The sequence below is a fragment of the Drosophila tropicalis genome, unplaced genomic scaffold, assembly GCF_018151085.1.
Source record: "Drosophila tropicalis isolate 14030-0801.00 unplaced genomic scaffold, ASM1815108v1 contig_845, whole genome shotgun sequence".
Lineage (NCBI taxonomy): Eukaryota > Metazoa > Arthropoda > Insecta > Diptera > Drosophilidae > Drosophila > Drosophila tropicalis.
In genome coordinates, this window is record NW_027173338.1 from 6024237 (window position 1) to 6040443 (window position 16207).

General features: G+C 36.4%; 2 protein-coding genes across 2 annotated transcripts in view; both read left to right on the plus strand.

Moving 5' to 3' along the window:
• The window catches only part of LOC137581015 (neuroguidin), a 53171-nt gene that overhangs the window by 29092 nt on the left and 7872 nt on the right, over positions 1-16207 (plus strand). The gene's annotated exons all lie outside the window — the stretch shown is intronic.
• LOC137581236 (phospholipase B1, membrane-associated) lies at positions 4284-5836 on the plus strand. Its single transcript, XM_068295428.1, has one exon. It carries the CDS (start codon positions 4403-4405, stop codon positions 5735-5737), a length of 1335 nt encoding a protein of 444 aa, XP_068151529.1. The 5' UTR covers positions 4284-4402; the 3' UTR covers positions 5738-5836.

A 16207-nucleotide genomic window follows, 5' to 3' on the forward strand; every position in this document is an offset into this window, starting at 1 on the left:
ATTGGGTCATGCGGTTCTCTCAAAGGTCCTATGGAACAGTATGTTTGAGGAACCAGATATCCACAAAGCTAAATTGTGGCGGGAGCCAATGAACCAATTTCTATGTCCCAATAGTGGGCAGAGAAAGTTTCTGAGAACCAGCAATGATAAGCTGCAATAGTCTTTTAGTTGGTTTACTTAATGTGACCTAAGCCACTTAAAAAAAAAAAAAAACAAAAAAATTGCGGAAGTACTTTAAGTGCTTTGTGTCATGTAATTTGAACTTGGTACCTTTTAGACTCAAGGGTCTCTTGTAAAAGTAATTTTGTTATTTTTTTCATTACTGTTAGTGATCAACAAATAATAATTTTGTTATGACTTGTTAATAAAATAAGCATCTATTAATAAGATAAACATTAGATTAACTCTATTTTAAGAAATTGACGTAATTCCCATTTATTATGGAAAGTTTTTTTTTTTATTTTTTATGCACTTAATTAAATTTTTCAAGTTTTTTTTGCTTACAATCGATCAATAATTATCAAAAGTCAATGTAGCAATATTTGCACTGCATTTGAGACCTGCTTAATTAAGTGTTAATTCAAAGTTTACCTTTCTGTGAGGGTATTTTCAAGAAACATCGCTTGAAATAAAGTTAAGATAAAATTTTAAAGTTGAATTTTTACTCTGTGCTCAAAAGAAAATGTCTACATTTGAAATAGAATTGAAATGAAGACTTTAAAGACACTTTATTCGTTTTGTGGCTCTTCCTTTGACCAAATCCCGAAATGTCCCTGATTTTTATTCAAAAATATATAATTGGTATTGCTTGGATCAATAGAATAATGGTAAAGCAGTGCAATGGAGGAATTAGTAAAGTAGTGTAATAAAGCAATTAAGCTGAGTCCATTTGTGACGAGTTAATCTAAAAAAAAAAAGAAGAATAGTATACCCACAATGTCTAATAAATTTCCATGTGAACTTTGCTCACCATTTTGACAATAAAAATCTCAATTAAAAGTTATAAAAACAATTGCCAAATATTATGAAGTCATTAGATTGTTAAACGTCAACTAGAACACATAAACGACACACTTTGAAACAATGATCGTCCTTTCTCTACTGATCCTCTTGTCTCTTAACTGGACAGAGTCTGCGCCATCGCCGCCCAATCAATCGGCCAAATTCTTGGAGCGTCATGGTCTGCATCCCAGCTATTTCAATGCTGGGAGTATAGGTAATGGAAATGTGTATTATACGAATTTGGAGAGTTTACGCGATCTATTGATACATGTCCGCAATGCAACTTTAATCAAATCACTGGCCAATATGGAGGAGTTATTGGCCTTTAATGACAAGATGGGAAAACTGCAGCGAAAAGTGCCAGAAGACCAGCCCTTTCCCTGTGATTTGAGTAAGAATGCAAGGTCTAAAAAGATTCCCTCAAATATAGCAAAACTGAGACCTGGAGATATTGACATTGTGGCTGCCTTTGGTGATTCCATGACAGCAGGAAATGGTTTACTTTCGAAAAGTTGGACAGACATGGCAAATGAATATCGTGGATTTAGTTTCATTGGCGGTGGCATTGATAATTGGCGCAACGCTCTCACCCTGCCAAATATACTTAAACTTTATAATCCCCAACTATATGGCTATGCCATTGGTCACAGTCTGATGGTGGATAAAGAAATCGCAGGTTTTAATATAGCCGAACCCATGTTGACCATCAGAGATTTGCCATTTCAGGCTCGAGTGCTAATTGATCGAATGCAAAATGATCCAAAAGTGGATATGCACAAACATTGGAAACTCTTGAACATCTATGTGGGCTTCAATGACATTTGTTTTGAAATTTGCAATTGGGATAATGTTGAGACTTACTTGTGGAATCAATGGAAGATATTGCATCAGACTTTTTCCCTTCTGAGAGATAATATACCACGACTTATGATAAGCCTAGTACTGCCAATAGAGCCAACTAATTTAGTGAATTTTTTAAGTCGTGCTTCAGTTTCTTGTTCCATGAACTTATTATGCTCTTGTCTGGGCATAAGACGTCAAACGAAAACCATAGAGGCAATACAACGCCTACGTTTAATGCCGATGCAATTGTCTGAACTTTCGGAATTCCGCAGAGATGATTTTGTTATTGTAACCCATGATATATTTGCCAACATGATGGATGTTTTCACGACCAATAATAAAATGGATATGCGGTTCTTCTCACACGATTGTATGCATCACAGTCAACGGGCTCATGCCATTTTGGCAAGTGTTTTATGGAATAGTATGCTCGAGAAATTCCAATCGAATAAAACGGAGGAGGCGACAACAAATTGGCGTAAACCCGTTCAGCACTTAATCTGTCCCCGTGAAGGGCGTCGTTATCTCAGAATCCGTTAATCCGGAAATTGTATAGCATATTCCTCTACTCTACTCACGCGTTTAATCAGCCTTCAGTTGACACGCCTTGCTTATGAGTCAACTGAATGTAGTATAACTTACTTATGTACTTTTTATTTATAGATCACTTAATTCATTATAAATATTTTTCCTATCCAAAATTATGTATGCGTGGGCAATAACCGCTATCAAGTTCACAACGAGATAAATAAGAGACAGCAAAATATAAAAAAAAAACGGATATAATTTTGCATAAAGATCTAAGCAAACAATTAGCTATTAACAACAATAACAATAATAGCGCAAAATCCACTTTGCGCTCAACTCGAAAAAACTGGCAAATATTTGGAGATGCCATCAACTGATCCGAGTCTCAATGAACCGGAGCCAGTTAAAACATTAGAGCCAACATTACACACAGAGGCGTGACATTGAGAAGGGGGAGCTAGCTATCTAAATGGGTTACAAGATCTTTATGGTGATAAAAATTTATATCTTTTGTACGTGGCTAAAAAGAAAACTGCTTAGCATGACATTGGGTGTAAACCAAATGTTGTGTTAATTACAAAGAACAAAAAGATGAAACCGTCTTAAGTAGAATTTAAATGATGTAATTTTACAGTAAATAAAAAAAGAGTATCAAAAATTGAATTGTTGGTTTATGAAAAAAATTTATTTAAAAGTTAACGATACAATGTTTACATCATGAACAGAATTTATTTCGAATTTTTTATGAAAAATGCTCTGTCCAAGAAAAAAAGATTCCCAACAATATGCTTGTTTAATGGGTCTTAACTTCCACATAAATATATTTGTCTGCTTAAATTTCAAAAATAAAATAAGAAATGAGAAATGCGTGTTCACTTAATATCAAAATGTCAGCCTCGTGTCATTTACTATCATCATGAGTCTTACTTTTCTAGGCTAATAAAATTGTGTAATATTTTTATTGCTTTCCAAAGTACAGAAGGGAAGTACATTCAGCATTATTAGGGTTAAATTAATTAAAAAGTTTATTCTAAAAGTCATTTGTATTTAAATCTGTGTCAAAAGGCTAATCCATTCAATTTTGGCAGGTGATGGGTTCCCCTAGAAATGTCGGCGGCTTTGTCTTTTTGTTATTTTGCTTCGCTCTAGCTCCAATTTATTTATATTTATTGTATTTAATTTAGGTTTTTTTTTGGCTTTTAATTTTAATTTTCACATTTACGTATGTGTTGTCATGTCATGTTGTAGTAGCATCAATGCTTTGCGGTTGCCACAAGGTAATTATTTTGTTTATTAAATTGTATTTTGTTTCTTTGAACTCAGGCGCGCACTTTTGTGTATCTTATTATACCCTACAAACATTGTGGATAGTTGGTGGAGTATATCAGCCATATAGGCTCAATTACATATGGCATCTAAATATACTGACAAATCGTATTAACATAGACCCCAAATTCTCTTAACGAAAAATTGAATTGAAAATTCAGGCCTATATGTAGTACAGGGTATCTGCAAGTCATTGCTTCCTGTATGTCAATCTGAGGCTCAGTCGGATCAGTCCTATCTGGTCAGCTTTGTCATTTTTATGATGTGTAAGTGTCTCGGTCAACGCTTTTAAGTCAAGTTCTGAGTTGTTGTTGCCATTGTTGATGCTTTTTTTTTTGTTTTTATTTTTGGTGACTTTAATGGAAGAAATGAGTTGCTCGAGTTAAAAGTGAGTGAGTGAATGACTGAGTTGAGTCTTATGTTCATTAAGTTTTTTGGGGCTTGTTCATAGAGGTCTTAAAAAGGTTCCTCACACTTGCTTGTTGAATGAGAACGCGTTAAGAAGTCATTCGAGAGTTGCGCGTTAACTTTAGTTTGCGATTGCGAACAAAATTCGTACCACGGGCAATAAACAAATTAATAATTACTAAACTTGGAAATATTGTGAAAAATTCTACAATATCTGCACGTAAATCCCTTACAAAATACTTCAAATTTGTGATTAAAAATTGAGAAAATTTCTAGAAATTTTAAATCCCAAAATATGACACATTACATGTGTTTATTCTTAACACTGCTCATGTGTACATCATTTGCTTCATCGAATCGCCGTGTACGTCGACAAAATCGCTCCGACCAATTACTTGCTGATATTGGAATACGAGCACAGTCTTATGACCCACGCCTGCTAAAAAATGGCATACAACCATATACGAAAATCGATCAGGATCTACGTCATTTGTTCCTTGGCACACGGCGCACCACACTCAATTGGGCTTTGCGAAATCTGGAAAGACTTAATGATCGCAATACGCGCGAAGGAAAAATGCAGCCCCCGATATCAAAGAAGACGCCATTTCCCTGCCCATTGAATAATACACGCTCTTCGAGTCCACCCACATCGATAGAACGATTACGGCCAGGTGATATTGATATTATAGCTGCCTTTGGAGACTCACTTTCGGCCGGCAATGGCATTATGTCGAACAATGCTCTCGATATGATCAATGAATTTCGCGGCTTGACCTTTTCAGGAGGTGGCCTAGCCGATTGGCGACAATTTCTTACCTTACCCAACATCTTGAAGGTCTTTAACCCTAAACTCTATGGCTATGCAGTGGACAATGCTCTGGTGATCAATCATCGATCTTCGCGTCTAAATATTGCCGAACCATTGATAATGTCACAAGATTTACCATTTCAAGCTCGAGTGTTGATTGATCTACTACGCCGTGATCCGAATGTCGACATGAAGAACCATTGGAAGCTTCTAACCGTTTTTGTGGGTAACAATGATATTTGCACAGATCTATGTCACTGGGATAATCCACAAGATCTTCTCGACCAGCATGCCAAGGATTTGCAACGAGCATTTCGCTTGCTACGCGACAATGTGCCACGTTTGTTAATCAATGTGATTGTCGTGCCCAACATTATGCTAGCTTTGAGTACCTTGAAACAAGTTCCTTTGCAATGCTTTGCCGTACATCGTGTGGGCTGTCATTGTCTAATCAATGATCGCTTGTCCCGCTCGGAGCTTAAGAAACGGTTTAAAACGGTTCAACGTTGGCAACAGATAGATATGGAAGTGTCCCGTTTGGCTGAATTTCAACGTGAGGATTTCGCAATCATATCACATCCCTTGTTGGCCAATATTTCTGCTACCATTTTACCAAATGGACAATCGGATTGGCGATTATTCTCCCATGATTGTTTCCACTTCAGTCAACGTGGTCATGCGTTAATGTCAAATTTTGTTTGGAATGGCATGTTTTTGCCAGATAAGCTAAAACCTCGACCAACAAAAATGCCAGCAAGATTATCCAAATTGATGTGTCCTACGGCTGATCAGCCCTATTTTATTGTGCGACCAAGTTAAGAAACCACTTTCAAAATGAATTCAGAATTACTGTAGATATATCTAAGAAGTGTGGGTGTTTAAACTGTGATTTACGTCTTAAATAAATAATAATTGATTAATAAGGCCATTTAAACTGGAATGGGTTAATTTTATATCAATAAAAACTAAGACAAACTTTGAGCACTTTTTTTACAAGCCTAACATATACATATAATATATAGGGTTAAATTATTTTGACTTTTTTTAAATTGTTTACTCGTTACCATCATTAACAAAAAATACTTTGGGTGTCAAGAATGAAAAGTTTTTTGGCTCTACTGACTTTCACTTTTCTTTTTAAAATTTTCCTAATAAGTTGTCAGATAAAAGAAAAGAAAAGTTTAACCTTTCTCAAGGCATTCCAAAAAACAAATAACTTGTTCCCAGGATCTTTTCTTTCTTGTCTATGAATTTCGTCCTCATTCCAGTGACATTCTTCCAATTAAAGAACCTTTCTTCCCTAACCTCAATTCAATTAAAATATGCAATTTTTAATTTATATTTTTAATTAATTAAAAAACACTAAAAAACAATATTCCACAAACCTACGAGAACCATCATTCGCTCATACCCACCACAAAAAATTCATTATAAATACTTTTTTGCTTATGAGGCACATGGAAAAAATGGGAATCATCCATGTATGTATATGTATGTATTTTTTCCTGTTGTTGCAAACACCTCCCATTCGGTCGGACTCTATGCGTGACAACGCCGCCTGCTTATTACGAGCTCTTCACCTCTGCCTCTGATACTCTCCTACCACACCGCAACTGAAAAAAAAATAAGAATTAAAAAATGGAAATTAAAAAGGAAAAAAAAAGTGAAAAAAACAAAGCGACGCAAACATTTCGCATATGCAACGAGAGGGCCACCTGCAAACCGGACAGTTGCCAATGGGCGGAGACCAACCCCCAAAAGAATCCGTTCCTGGACATACATACATACAAAAAAAAAAAAAACAGAAAAATAAATAAAAAAAAAGTAATACACGCCCACTGCAAACAAGGTTGCTGTTTGTATGGTTGTGGGGCAGAAGGCAGAAGAGGATATAAATGGCAAACAAAAAAAAAAGTATGAAATTTTTTAAAAATCTCGAGGAGAAAATAAAAAAATACAGAAATTGTGGCTGCATGTTGGGTGGATGGAATCGCATGGAATGGAATGGAGTGGAGAGTTAGTGGGCAAGTGAGGGGTGGGGCTGTAAAAATTATATTAAAAATGCACTGTCCGAAAAAAGGGCGTAACACACACACACAGCCCCATACGCGAATAAAACCCTCCCCCACAACAAAAAAATGAAAAAAAAAAAAAACACAGTAATAATAAAGTTGAAGCTGTTTTTTTTTTACTCCCCGTTTTGTTGTTGTTGTTGTGCCTGCTACCAGAGCGTTGATATATTTATGTATACACCTCATCTACACACACACACACTCATACTTATAAACGCCCACACACACACCCACCCTCAAATATTACTTACATATTTAACCATTTACACTGTCCCATTGCAAAATGTATGCATTTTGCTCCGCAAAGTAAATAAACCAAACGACATTCTCATCAACCAAAAATGAAAAACGAAAAGCAAACGAAACCAAGCGACCAAATGATAAATAAAATTTGAAATTACAAGCCTTGATTAACCCAAACGAGCATTAGCCAAGGGTTTATGTATAAAAGTAATCCCTAGGAACAAAGAATTTCAGATGCCCTTTAAGGTTTTTAAAAGTTCTATGAAAAAAGCGAGAACTTAAGCACAATTTAGCTTATCAAATTAATTTGGGTTAATAAAGCGAATGGTTTCATAACAACTACAATTATTTTTGATCCTTATTTATATAATTTCCGCTAGTTTTTCTAGAAATGGCTTAACTGTAAGTAAGCTTCATATATATAAAGCAACAGGGAATTGGGAAAGATTCAATTTTTCGTTCATGTGCTTTAAATTGAAATAAATACTTTCTGCAAGAGTATTACAAAACGGAAATCCTTCTATTCAATACGCCCTCTTCTCAGTCTACTACTTAAATTTTGTCTAGCTACAAAAAATATCATAGCATACATATCAGGGCTTGGTTTGGCATTAAGCAAAAAACAGAAAAAAAGAAGCAGATGAAAAAAGGGGAAGATCGACACATAAAGAGAGAGAGAGAGAGAGAAAGCAAACGAACCACTGCATATATATAATATGATTGCAAACAAAAACATTTGAGCCATTTGAGCTTGTCATTTGTTCTGAGTTGTTGCTGGTTTCGAACATTTTTTTTTTTCGAGCTACCCCAAAAAAAAAAGGGAAAATTGGTTTTATTTTTTCTTCTTCTTTGCTTTCCCTCGGTTTTTAGTTGAATTTTTTACACTTCTTGTTCGTTCCATTTTGGTGGCTGAATATTGACACTCAGACATATCGGCGGGTGAGAGCAAAATCCTTTTTGCAACATAGCAAACCCGCTGAATATATACAACATAGAATTTTGTTTCGTTATTGTCTTGCGAATAAATATTTCACTTCTTGTTGTTTTTAGCTCAAAGGAATATTCAAATATACAAAAATTACAAAGAAAAACAAAAATTGTATATGCTTGATGGAATTTTTGATCGATTGAAGTTTTACGAAAGAAACTTTTAAAGCAAATTACTCCATGGTCAATTGGTGCAATTGATGAAATGCTGCAGACCTCAACTCACTGACCACCGATTGGAAGCTTAGCCAGACAAATCCATCAAGACAGCTCGAGATACGCGCAATGGGCATGAAAATGTCTGACGTCCGGTGGTGCTTGGAGTCCTTGGACAGGCCAAGGACCAAAGAAACAAAGCACACCAAAAAAAGTCAACGTTTGACATTAAACAGCGACAACATTTTCGCTTTGCATGCAAAATGCCGACACAAAGGGGGGTGAACGCGAACGCGAGTCCGTCTCATAAAGCAACTGACAACCGCATTGGATGCTTCTACTTCAGCATTCCCTTCAATTCCTTTTCCGCGCGCTAAAAACGTCAACCAGACAACCAACGAACGGCGGAAATAGAGCAAAGTTTCCCCAAACGAAAACAACAAAATACAAAAAGAAGAAAAAAATCCAAAAAACGAAAAGCAGAAAACGGAAAAAATGACACACAAGCTACTTGAGCTTGGACTAGCCACAATGGTTCCGTAGTCTTCCTTTCGTTTTCGTTTTTTTTTTTTTGTTTTCCATGCCGCGTTCAGGCATGTGGCTGACGGGTTAAGGCTGGACAGTTGACCAGCACCACCACCACCACCACCACTTTACCGACCACCGCACTGAGGACAGGACAGGACAGTCAGATGAGGCGAAATGGCGGTTGTCGTCTTTTCATTGTTTGCTGGATGACTGCAACAATCCTGGCTCGACCACCTCCACCTCCTTGTAATGGGAATGATTTTGACGTCTGTTTAGTTGGCCCTTTTGGCCCTTTTACTTCGTTGCTGCACTCCTCCTCAGCTTGGAGTCTGGCTAATGGCCATTTGTTGGTTGGGTTCCTTCTCATCGAAATGCTTCCTCTGTGAGCTCAGTGAACGGAAGCATCTTTTAAATAGCGCGTAATGGTTCCTGACAGCTGGCCACTAGTCATACTGGATACTGACATTTCTAACGACCCAAGCCAAGCCAGATTCAGTTCAGTCTCATAAGATGCAATGAAACTGTTTTGGCCAATAAATCTAACAGACACTAAAGGGTAATACATATTCAATTTCTTACTCTTATGGAGCAAGAAACAATATTAATTTTTTGATTGATTATTTTTTTTAAATCCTTGATTCAACTAATTTGAGAAAAGTTACGTGAGTGAGTGGAAACCGCAATTGGTTTTAAATACTTATTCAAATAATCATAATCATTTAGGACTTAGAGTTTCAGTTAAAGTGTTATTGAAATCTTTCCATTTGCAATGCATATTTGAAGGCAAATAAAGGTGTTTGTTTTTTTGATTTAGATTTTGATATATTTGAAAAATATTGAAAACTTTTACTGCCGCCATTTGAAACGCTTTTACCTACAATAAGTGCATTTAGACGAATTTTTTTGTTCTTTATTTTACGTTGTTCATCGTAAAAACCTAAACATACAATGGGAATGAATCCTATCTGGATTTCAAATATGTATTTTTCCTTTACTCCTCTCCTTCCGCTCACATACACACACCCAGAGCACACACATATGCATTAGAGAATATCTCTTGTGGACCATTTGCTTATGCCTTTTTGCCATTGTTTGTGCTACACTTCAACGCACTTTCGTCATTGATCCGGCGAGAGCGAGAACCACCCATTTCGGAGTGCTGCTGATGCTCCTTACCCACACCATTTAAACTTTACTCAGGTTTTTTATTCCCCCATCCATCCAGCCACTCTTTATTTTTTTCTCATTTTTTATTGAATTTGCCGTGGCCCCAAACTCCCGAGTTCCCTTCCAAGCGTCAGTTATGCTGACCAGCATCAGCAGCAGCAGCAACAGCGGTCTACACAGAGTAGACCGAGTTCGTTGCATTATGCCGGGACATACGTTTTGAAATTCCATTCCTGCGTACTTGTTGTTTTTTTTTTTTCTTTCTCCATTACTCATACGTATATGTGGGGGATTGGGAAGGAATGGGGGGTGGTTGAAGGGGGAGTTGGGACACGTATGTTGCCAGGTTGCCACACGTGCAGAAGGACTACGGCGCTAAGCTTTGACTTGGGATTTGCATTTTTTACGCGCCGTGGACCATCAGCAGGAGGAGTTTATGGGAATGGTTTCCACTTTTGCTGATGTCGTGATTTCTTTTTTCCATACAGTTTTTTTTTTTTTTTTTTGCGTTCCTTTCTGGTGTTTTTTTTTTTGCCTTGGCTGTTGACGTTTTTGTTATGGGTTTTTCCTATGTTTTGCCATAATTCTCTTCGCTTTCTTCCACTCACTCACTTTCTTTCGTATTTCGCTTTCCCATATTCGCTTATGTCCTATTTTGGGATAAAAATCCATTTCATCAGCAGGGTTTCCTCTGCAGTCTTTTCTGCTTTGTCTGATCGCGTTGAAATTGTAATGAGATTTTCTGTTTCTCTTTTTTATTCTTTTTTTCAAAGGGGTTGCCTCGGCAATTTTACGGTAATATGCTTCTGAGTCCTCCTGTACTTAGTACATACATACATATCCGTGTGTGTGTGTGTGTTGGCTGTTGTCCATTTAATTTATGAAATTTATCTACAACTCGCATCTCTTGCGGTGGCAACTGCATTCTCACTCATTCACTTATCCACTCATTCATTCATCAGCACTCTGTAGTCGTCTTTTGTCCTGGTTTTTGGTAAAAAAAAAAGAAAGAGGGCAAAAAATATTCTTTTTTCCGCTTTCGATATGGGATACTTGTTTTTTTTCTTGTGTTTTTTTTGCTTTTGAAATAGAATAGACGAGCATGGCTTTCAAGGATTTGATAAGCGAGGAGAGAGTCAAGTGAAGAAGGCCACCGAGTGAATGTCGCAATGCCGCGTCGCAGTGGCGCAGAGTCAAGTTCATGAACGAGGCTTAAGGCTGACGATGCGTGAGTAGATTTGCGGGCATATAATGTTGAAAATTTCACTTGTCTGATTGTTTGTAAATTACAAAAGACATGGAAGGAAGGAGCAAATGAAGGGCGGGTGCTGTGTGTGTGTGAAGAAGGTTAAGTGGGTGGTAAATTGGTTCATGCTGCTGGTGCTAAGCAGCCATCCTTGTTTAGTGATTGAACAAAAGATTCATTTTGCAAATGACTCAATTCAGTGATTTAATTTTATATTGCATTCAAATAAATGTTGTAAAAGAATGTAATTTCAATTACCTTGGATATTATATAGAATTATATAGAATTATGCTTTTAATTAAATGCCTTTTAAAAATAATTTATGAAGAAACATTCTCAACGTTTTGTGGAACGTATCTGGTTTTTGGGTTATATATGTTTAGATCTGTTTAGTTTTTTACTCATTTTATAACTCTTACAATTAAGAAACTTTGAAGATATCAAACGTGAAAACTGAGTGTTGTATATATGCTTTTGTTACGTATTTAAAAAAACCAAGGCCCAAGGACTTGTTTATGTTCAAATTGTACCTTAGCCAAGGTCAAACGTTTGGTTTTTCTTGAACTACTAACTTATCTTGTCTCTACTTTAAATGTCTTAACATTTATATTTTAAATATGCCATAGCATTTCGTTTGTATATAAAATCTATAAATTTTTCGTGGTACAAAAGCAAATAGCTATCTTTACATTTGCTATCTTCAAACAATACACATTTCCAATTACGCGACAGTTCGTCCGCCTGGCAAAGGTAACAACCCACTCACTTACCCACACACCTTACCACCCCCACTAACAACCCGTCTGCTGCCTCTCTTCTCCACCTCTCTACCTCTTTCTACATTTTGGGCACAGAAATTTTTGCCATTTGTTGTTATACTACATGGGGTGGCTCAATAGCAAATTGTATTTAAAATTTATATAAAATTCGCGAAGCATTTTGTTGTGACAATGTCTGCAATGGTCTGGGCTACGCTGTGCTGGTTAGCAGAGACCTCCAATGGCACACTCCATCCCCACTCTCCTGCTCTTCAACGCTTTTGCAATAACAAACAGAGCAGAGTGGAGTCGAGTGGACCCACCGCACGGTTATTTTTGCCTGCTCTACTACAATCAACGTTAAAAATTCGCGCGATTTATGCATGCATGGAAGGACATAAGAGTTGAGAGTGAATATCTCCCTCTGTGTGTGTGTGTGTTTGTGTATATATTGGTGTGTATAAAATGGCAAAAAGCCTCTGCCGGTTGCCTCTTCCTGCAAGTCTATCTCACTCTTTCTCCTTTTCTCTCCTACTCTTGCTATCTCTGTCTCTTTTATGCCATTTCCCCCATTTTGCTCGCGTTGTTATATTTCCACTGGCGAGTCACCAAAAACTCCGCGCTTGTTTATTTTATTGGCACGTAAATTTATGTGGAGTCTTTCCCCCTTACCCTCTGTTTTTCCTTGTTGCCTGTTATTGCTTTTTTCTGTTGTTGTTGTCGCATTGTTTTTATTTTATTTTTTTATTTATTTTTTGGCCATATAACGCTCAGGTTTCCCATTTCAGCGTATTCGTATATATTCTATATACACAATCGTACGATTTTTTCTACATTTTTTAAATAATATTCGGTTGAATGTGCAGAGAACGAACGGACACACCCAATGGGAAAAATCAACGACAACATTTTCTCGATAGCTAAATAAATCAAAAGAATAACTTTACTCAATATTCAATTTCGTCATAACTAAATTAGTCAGACTACTTTTGTATGCCATTGCGTTGGTAAAAGTGTTGGAAATACTTTTAATTGAAAATTAAATTAAATTTTAAATGGACAGATTGCAGACCCAATCCTTTTTTGAGAACTGAGTTCCTGAAACATTTTACTTTGGTTTGAGGCAAATGAATCCTTTATACGTATATACACGTATACGTATATGTGTATTACCTACAACCAGAAAGAAAATCTAGAAAGTTTTGGTCTGAAGTGGTTAAGAATTACTACGAAAAATGAATTGTTTTTATTTTGGGTCCTGATTAAGAATTACTATTTTAAATATATTGATTGTGATTATTTTGGGTCCTTTCTGTCCAATTATGACTTTGACATATGTACTTTGAAAGGACACCTTTCTCAACAGCTTAAGTAACTTAATTCACATTAACAAAAGTAAAGTTTCACCTTTTTTTCCTATAGCTAATAGCTTGGCAATCCTTTTTTAATTCCTATAAAGTTCAGCTAATGAGGTTTCCATTGAACTAACTTACGTGCATACATATCGAACTCCAAAGCAAAGTTTAGTTTATCTCTTTGCATTTGTTGTTGCTGTTCTGCACCCAATCAGATGTGCTCTCATTCTATGGCCAAGAGTTACTTTTTGTTGTGAATGTTGTCTAGGGTAAAAGAGAAGTACATTAAGATTGAAGACTCTTATGTAAAGTCTTTAAAGATCAATACTTAAATCCATCTCTTCTTTGTTTGTGTGTAATGCAAAGAATAATTAGTTGTTAATTAATTAGAATTAGTTGAAGAAGTTAATGACTACAGCAAACTCCAGTTAATAACTAGTCAAAGATTAAATTGTTTATAGGGTATCAATAGAGGTATTGACTTAATATAAAGTTACTTTTTTTAAAGCAAAAACGAGTCTACCTTTTGGATTGCACAAAAAGGCAGCCAACAATAACAGCTATGTCAAAGACCGACAGAGAGAAAAAACCAAGACAGAGAGAGAAAGAGTGAGAGCGAGCGAGCGAGAAAGTAGTTTGGGTAAGAAAGGGAATGGGTAGAGAACAGGTCAGAATCATCATCAATATGCAAAGGCCCAGGCAGATAGGAAAAACGGAGGACGCAAAAAAAAAAAAAAAAGAAATTGTAGCCTGCCATTCAATGCTGTTGCGAGTAAAGCAAGAGTGAGAAACAGAGACTGACATACAGAGACAGAGAGAGAGAGAGAGAGAGAGAGGAAGAGAAAAAGGAAGGGAGATGGAGCTCCAGCTTCACGTTCCATGCTGTCCAATTATGCCTCACACATGCAAATGCAACGTGCACTATACCCAACCAGCCGAGCAACCAAATAACCCACCACCACCCACTTTGCCCGCTGTCCCCAGGCAACCACTCAGCGCGCTTGTTGTGCCCGCGAGCCAGAGTTGGCCAGAAGCGGCGCAGCGACACGACGAGAACGTCGACGACAACGAGGACCAGGCCCATGAAACGATCCAACAAGCGACACATGGGCATGGGCATTCAATTCGACTGCGATTGAGATGATGGCGGGGCCAGGTTGGGCTGCTTTTGGTTTGGGGCTAGAACTCTGTTTCAATTTGCACCCAAACATCCACACACACATACCTATACATATGTACATCAAGCGATGCTGCAGTATTCCCATTTCCACTCCCACTCTGAACTCGTTGCCTAGGATTGGTTTTTTTTTCGCGTAACGCAAAAATTCAGCGAGCCTGAGCCAAAAGGAAGGATGAGATGATCCCAAACATTGCTCTTGCTCTTTCATTCCACACACACACACACACACACACACACATTTCCATGTTGTTGTTGTTATTTTTCTGTCTCGTGCCAGTGTCGTTTTTGGTTGTTGTGTGTGCGTTCTGTTGAAACAATCGATTTATTTTCGGTTTCATTTCTGATTGGCAATATTTCATAGCCATGTTCTGTTTCTGTTCCTTGTTGTTGTTCTGTTAATTCTTTTTCTGTTTGCGACAGAGAGAATGAGAGAGAGAGAGAGAGAGAGAGAGGAAAGCATGATTTTTTCTCTGCATTGTATCAGACAGCGAATATAAATAATATTAATAAAAAACAAGAAAAATTCAGATTAGAGTGCAGAAGTTTTATATACTCTCTAACAAATATTTCTGTAAAAGCTTAAAAAAAATGTATTTAGAAACACATTTAGAATAAAATTGTTAAAATAATTAAATTCTTATTCCGTCAAACAGAACCTCTCCATATCGTCCATGTTCATGTCCTCTTAGCACTCTTATAGTCCGAATCCCTTTAGAAACAAAATAACTTAAGTTTTACTAAAGAATTGAACCTTAAGAATGATTTTTAAATAATTTAAATTAGGTTATTTTTCTTCACTCATTAAAATCCGCTTAAAACGCCAACTTAATAACATTTCTATAAACCAAGTTAAGGCGCGTGACAATTAGTACATTATTATTTATCTATTCAGTTTGAATTTAATAAATATTGTTCTAAAATTGTTTATAGTCATTAATTTAATTGTTGTGTTATTAACTTTAAAAAGTTGAGAAAGGTCACACGAATTAACAATTGCTTGATGAAGTGTTTAGTGGTCTGCAAATTATTAAACAATTTATTTTTAAATGATATAATTACACTCACTTTTAAAAATGAATTAATTTGTTTATGTAATGGAATAAACTTGAAAATTACCATCTATAAGGTATTTTATTGAATTTCATTCACAAAATGATTAGATTGCTCATTCCTTAAAATATTGGTTAATAGAATTATTCTGTTTTTTTTAATCTTTTTTCAAAAGAGATTTAACTTTCGTTTGTATAGATATACGCCCATTTTTCCTTTCCTTTTTTTTGATGAGTGTTTGTTAATGAAAATTGCTTTTTCAAAAAAAAAGGCAACATTGTTCGTTCACGCCTACTTTTTAACTCTTCTGTGCGTGTATGAGAGTGTGTGGGTGTATGTATGTATGTGGCTTGCTTTGACACTTGCGTTTGCTTGGCAAGAACAAAAAAATCGTAGCCGACCACACGGCGTATGGGCAATGGTATCAACAAATGAGAAGAAAAAGAAGAAAGCAATTTCCCTATGCTGTTGCCTGAATAATTTTTGCTTTTTTCTTTGCTTGGATTTCGTTCCAAGTTTGAATGAATCGCACTCGGACGATGGTTTT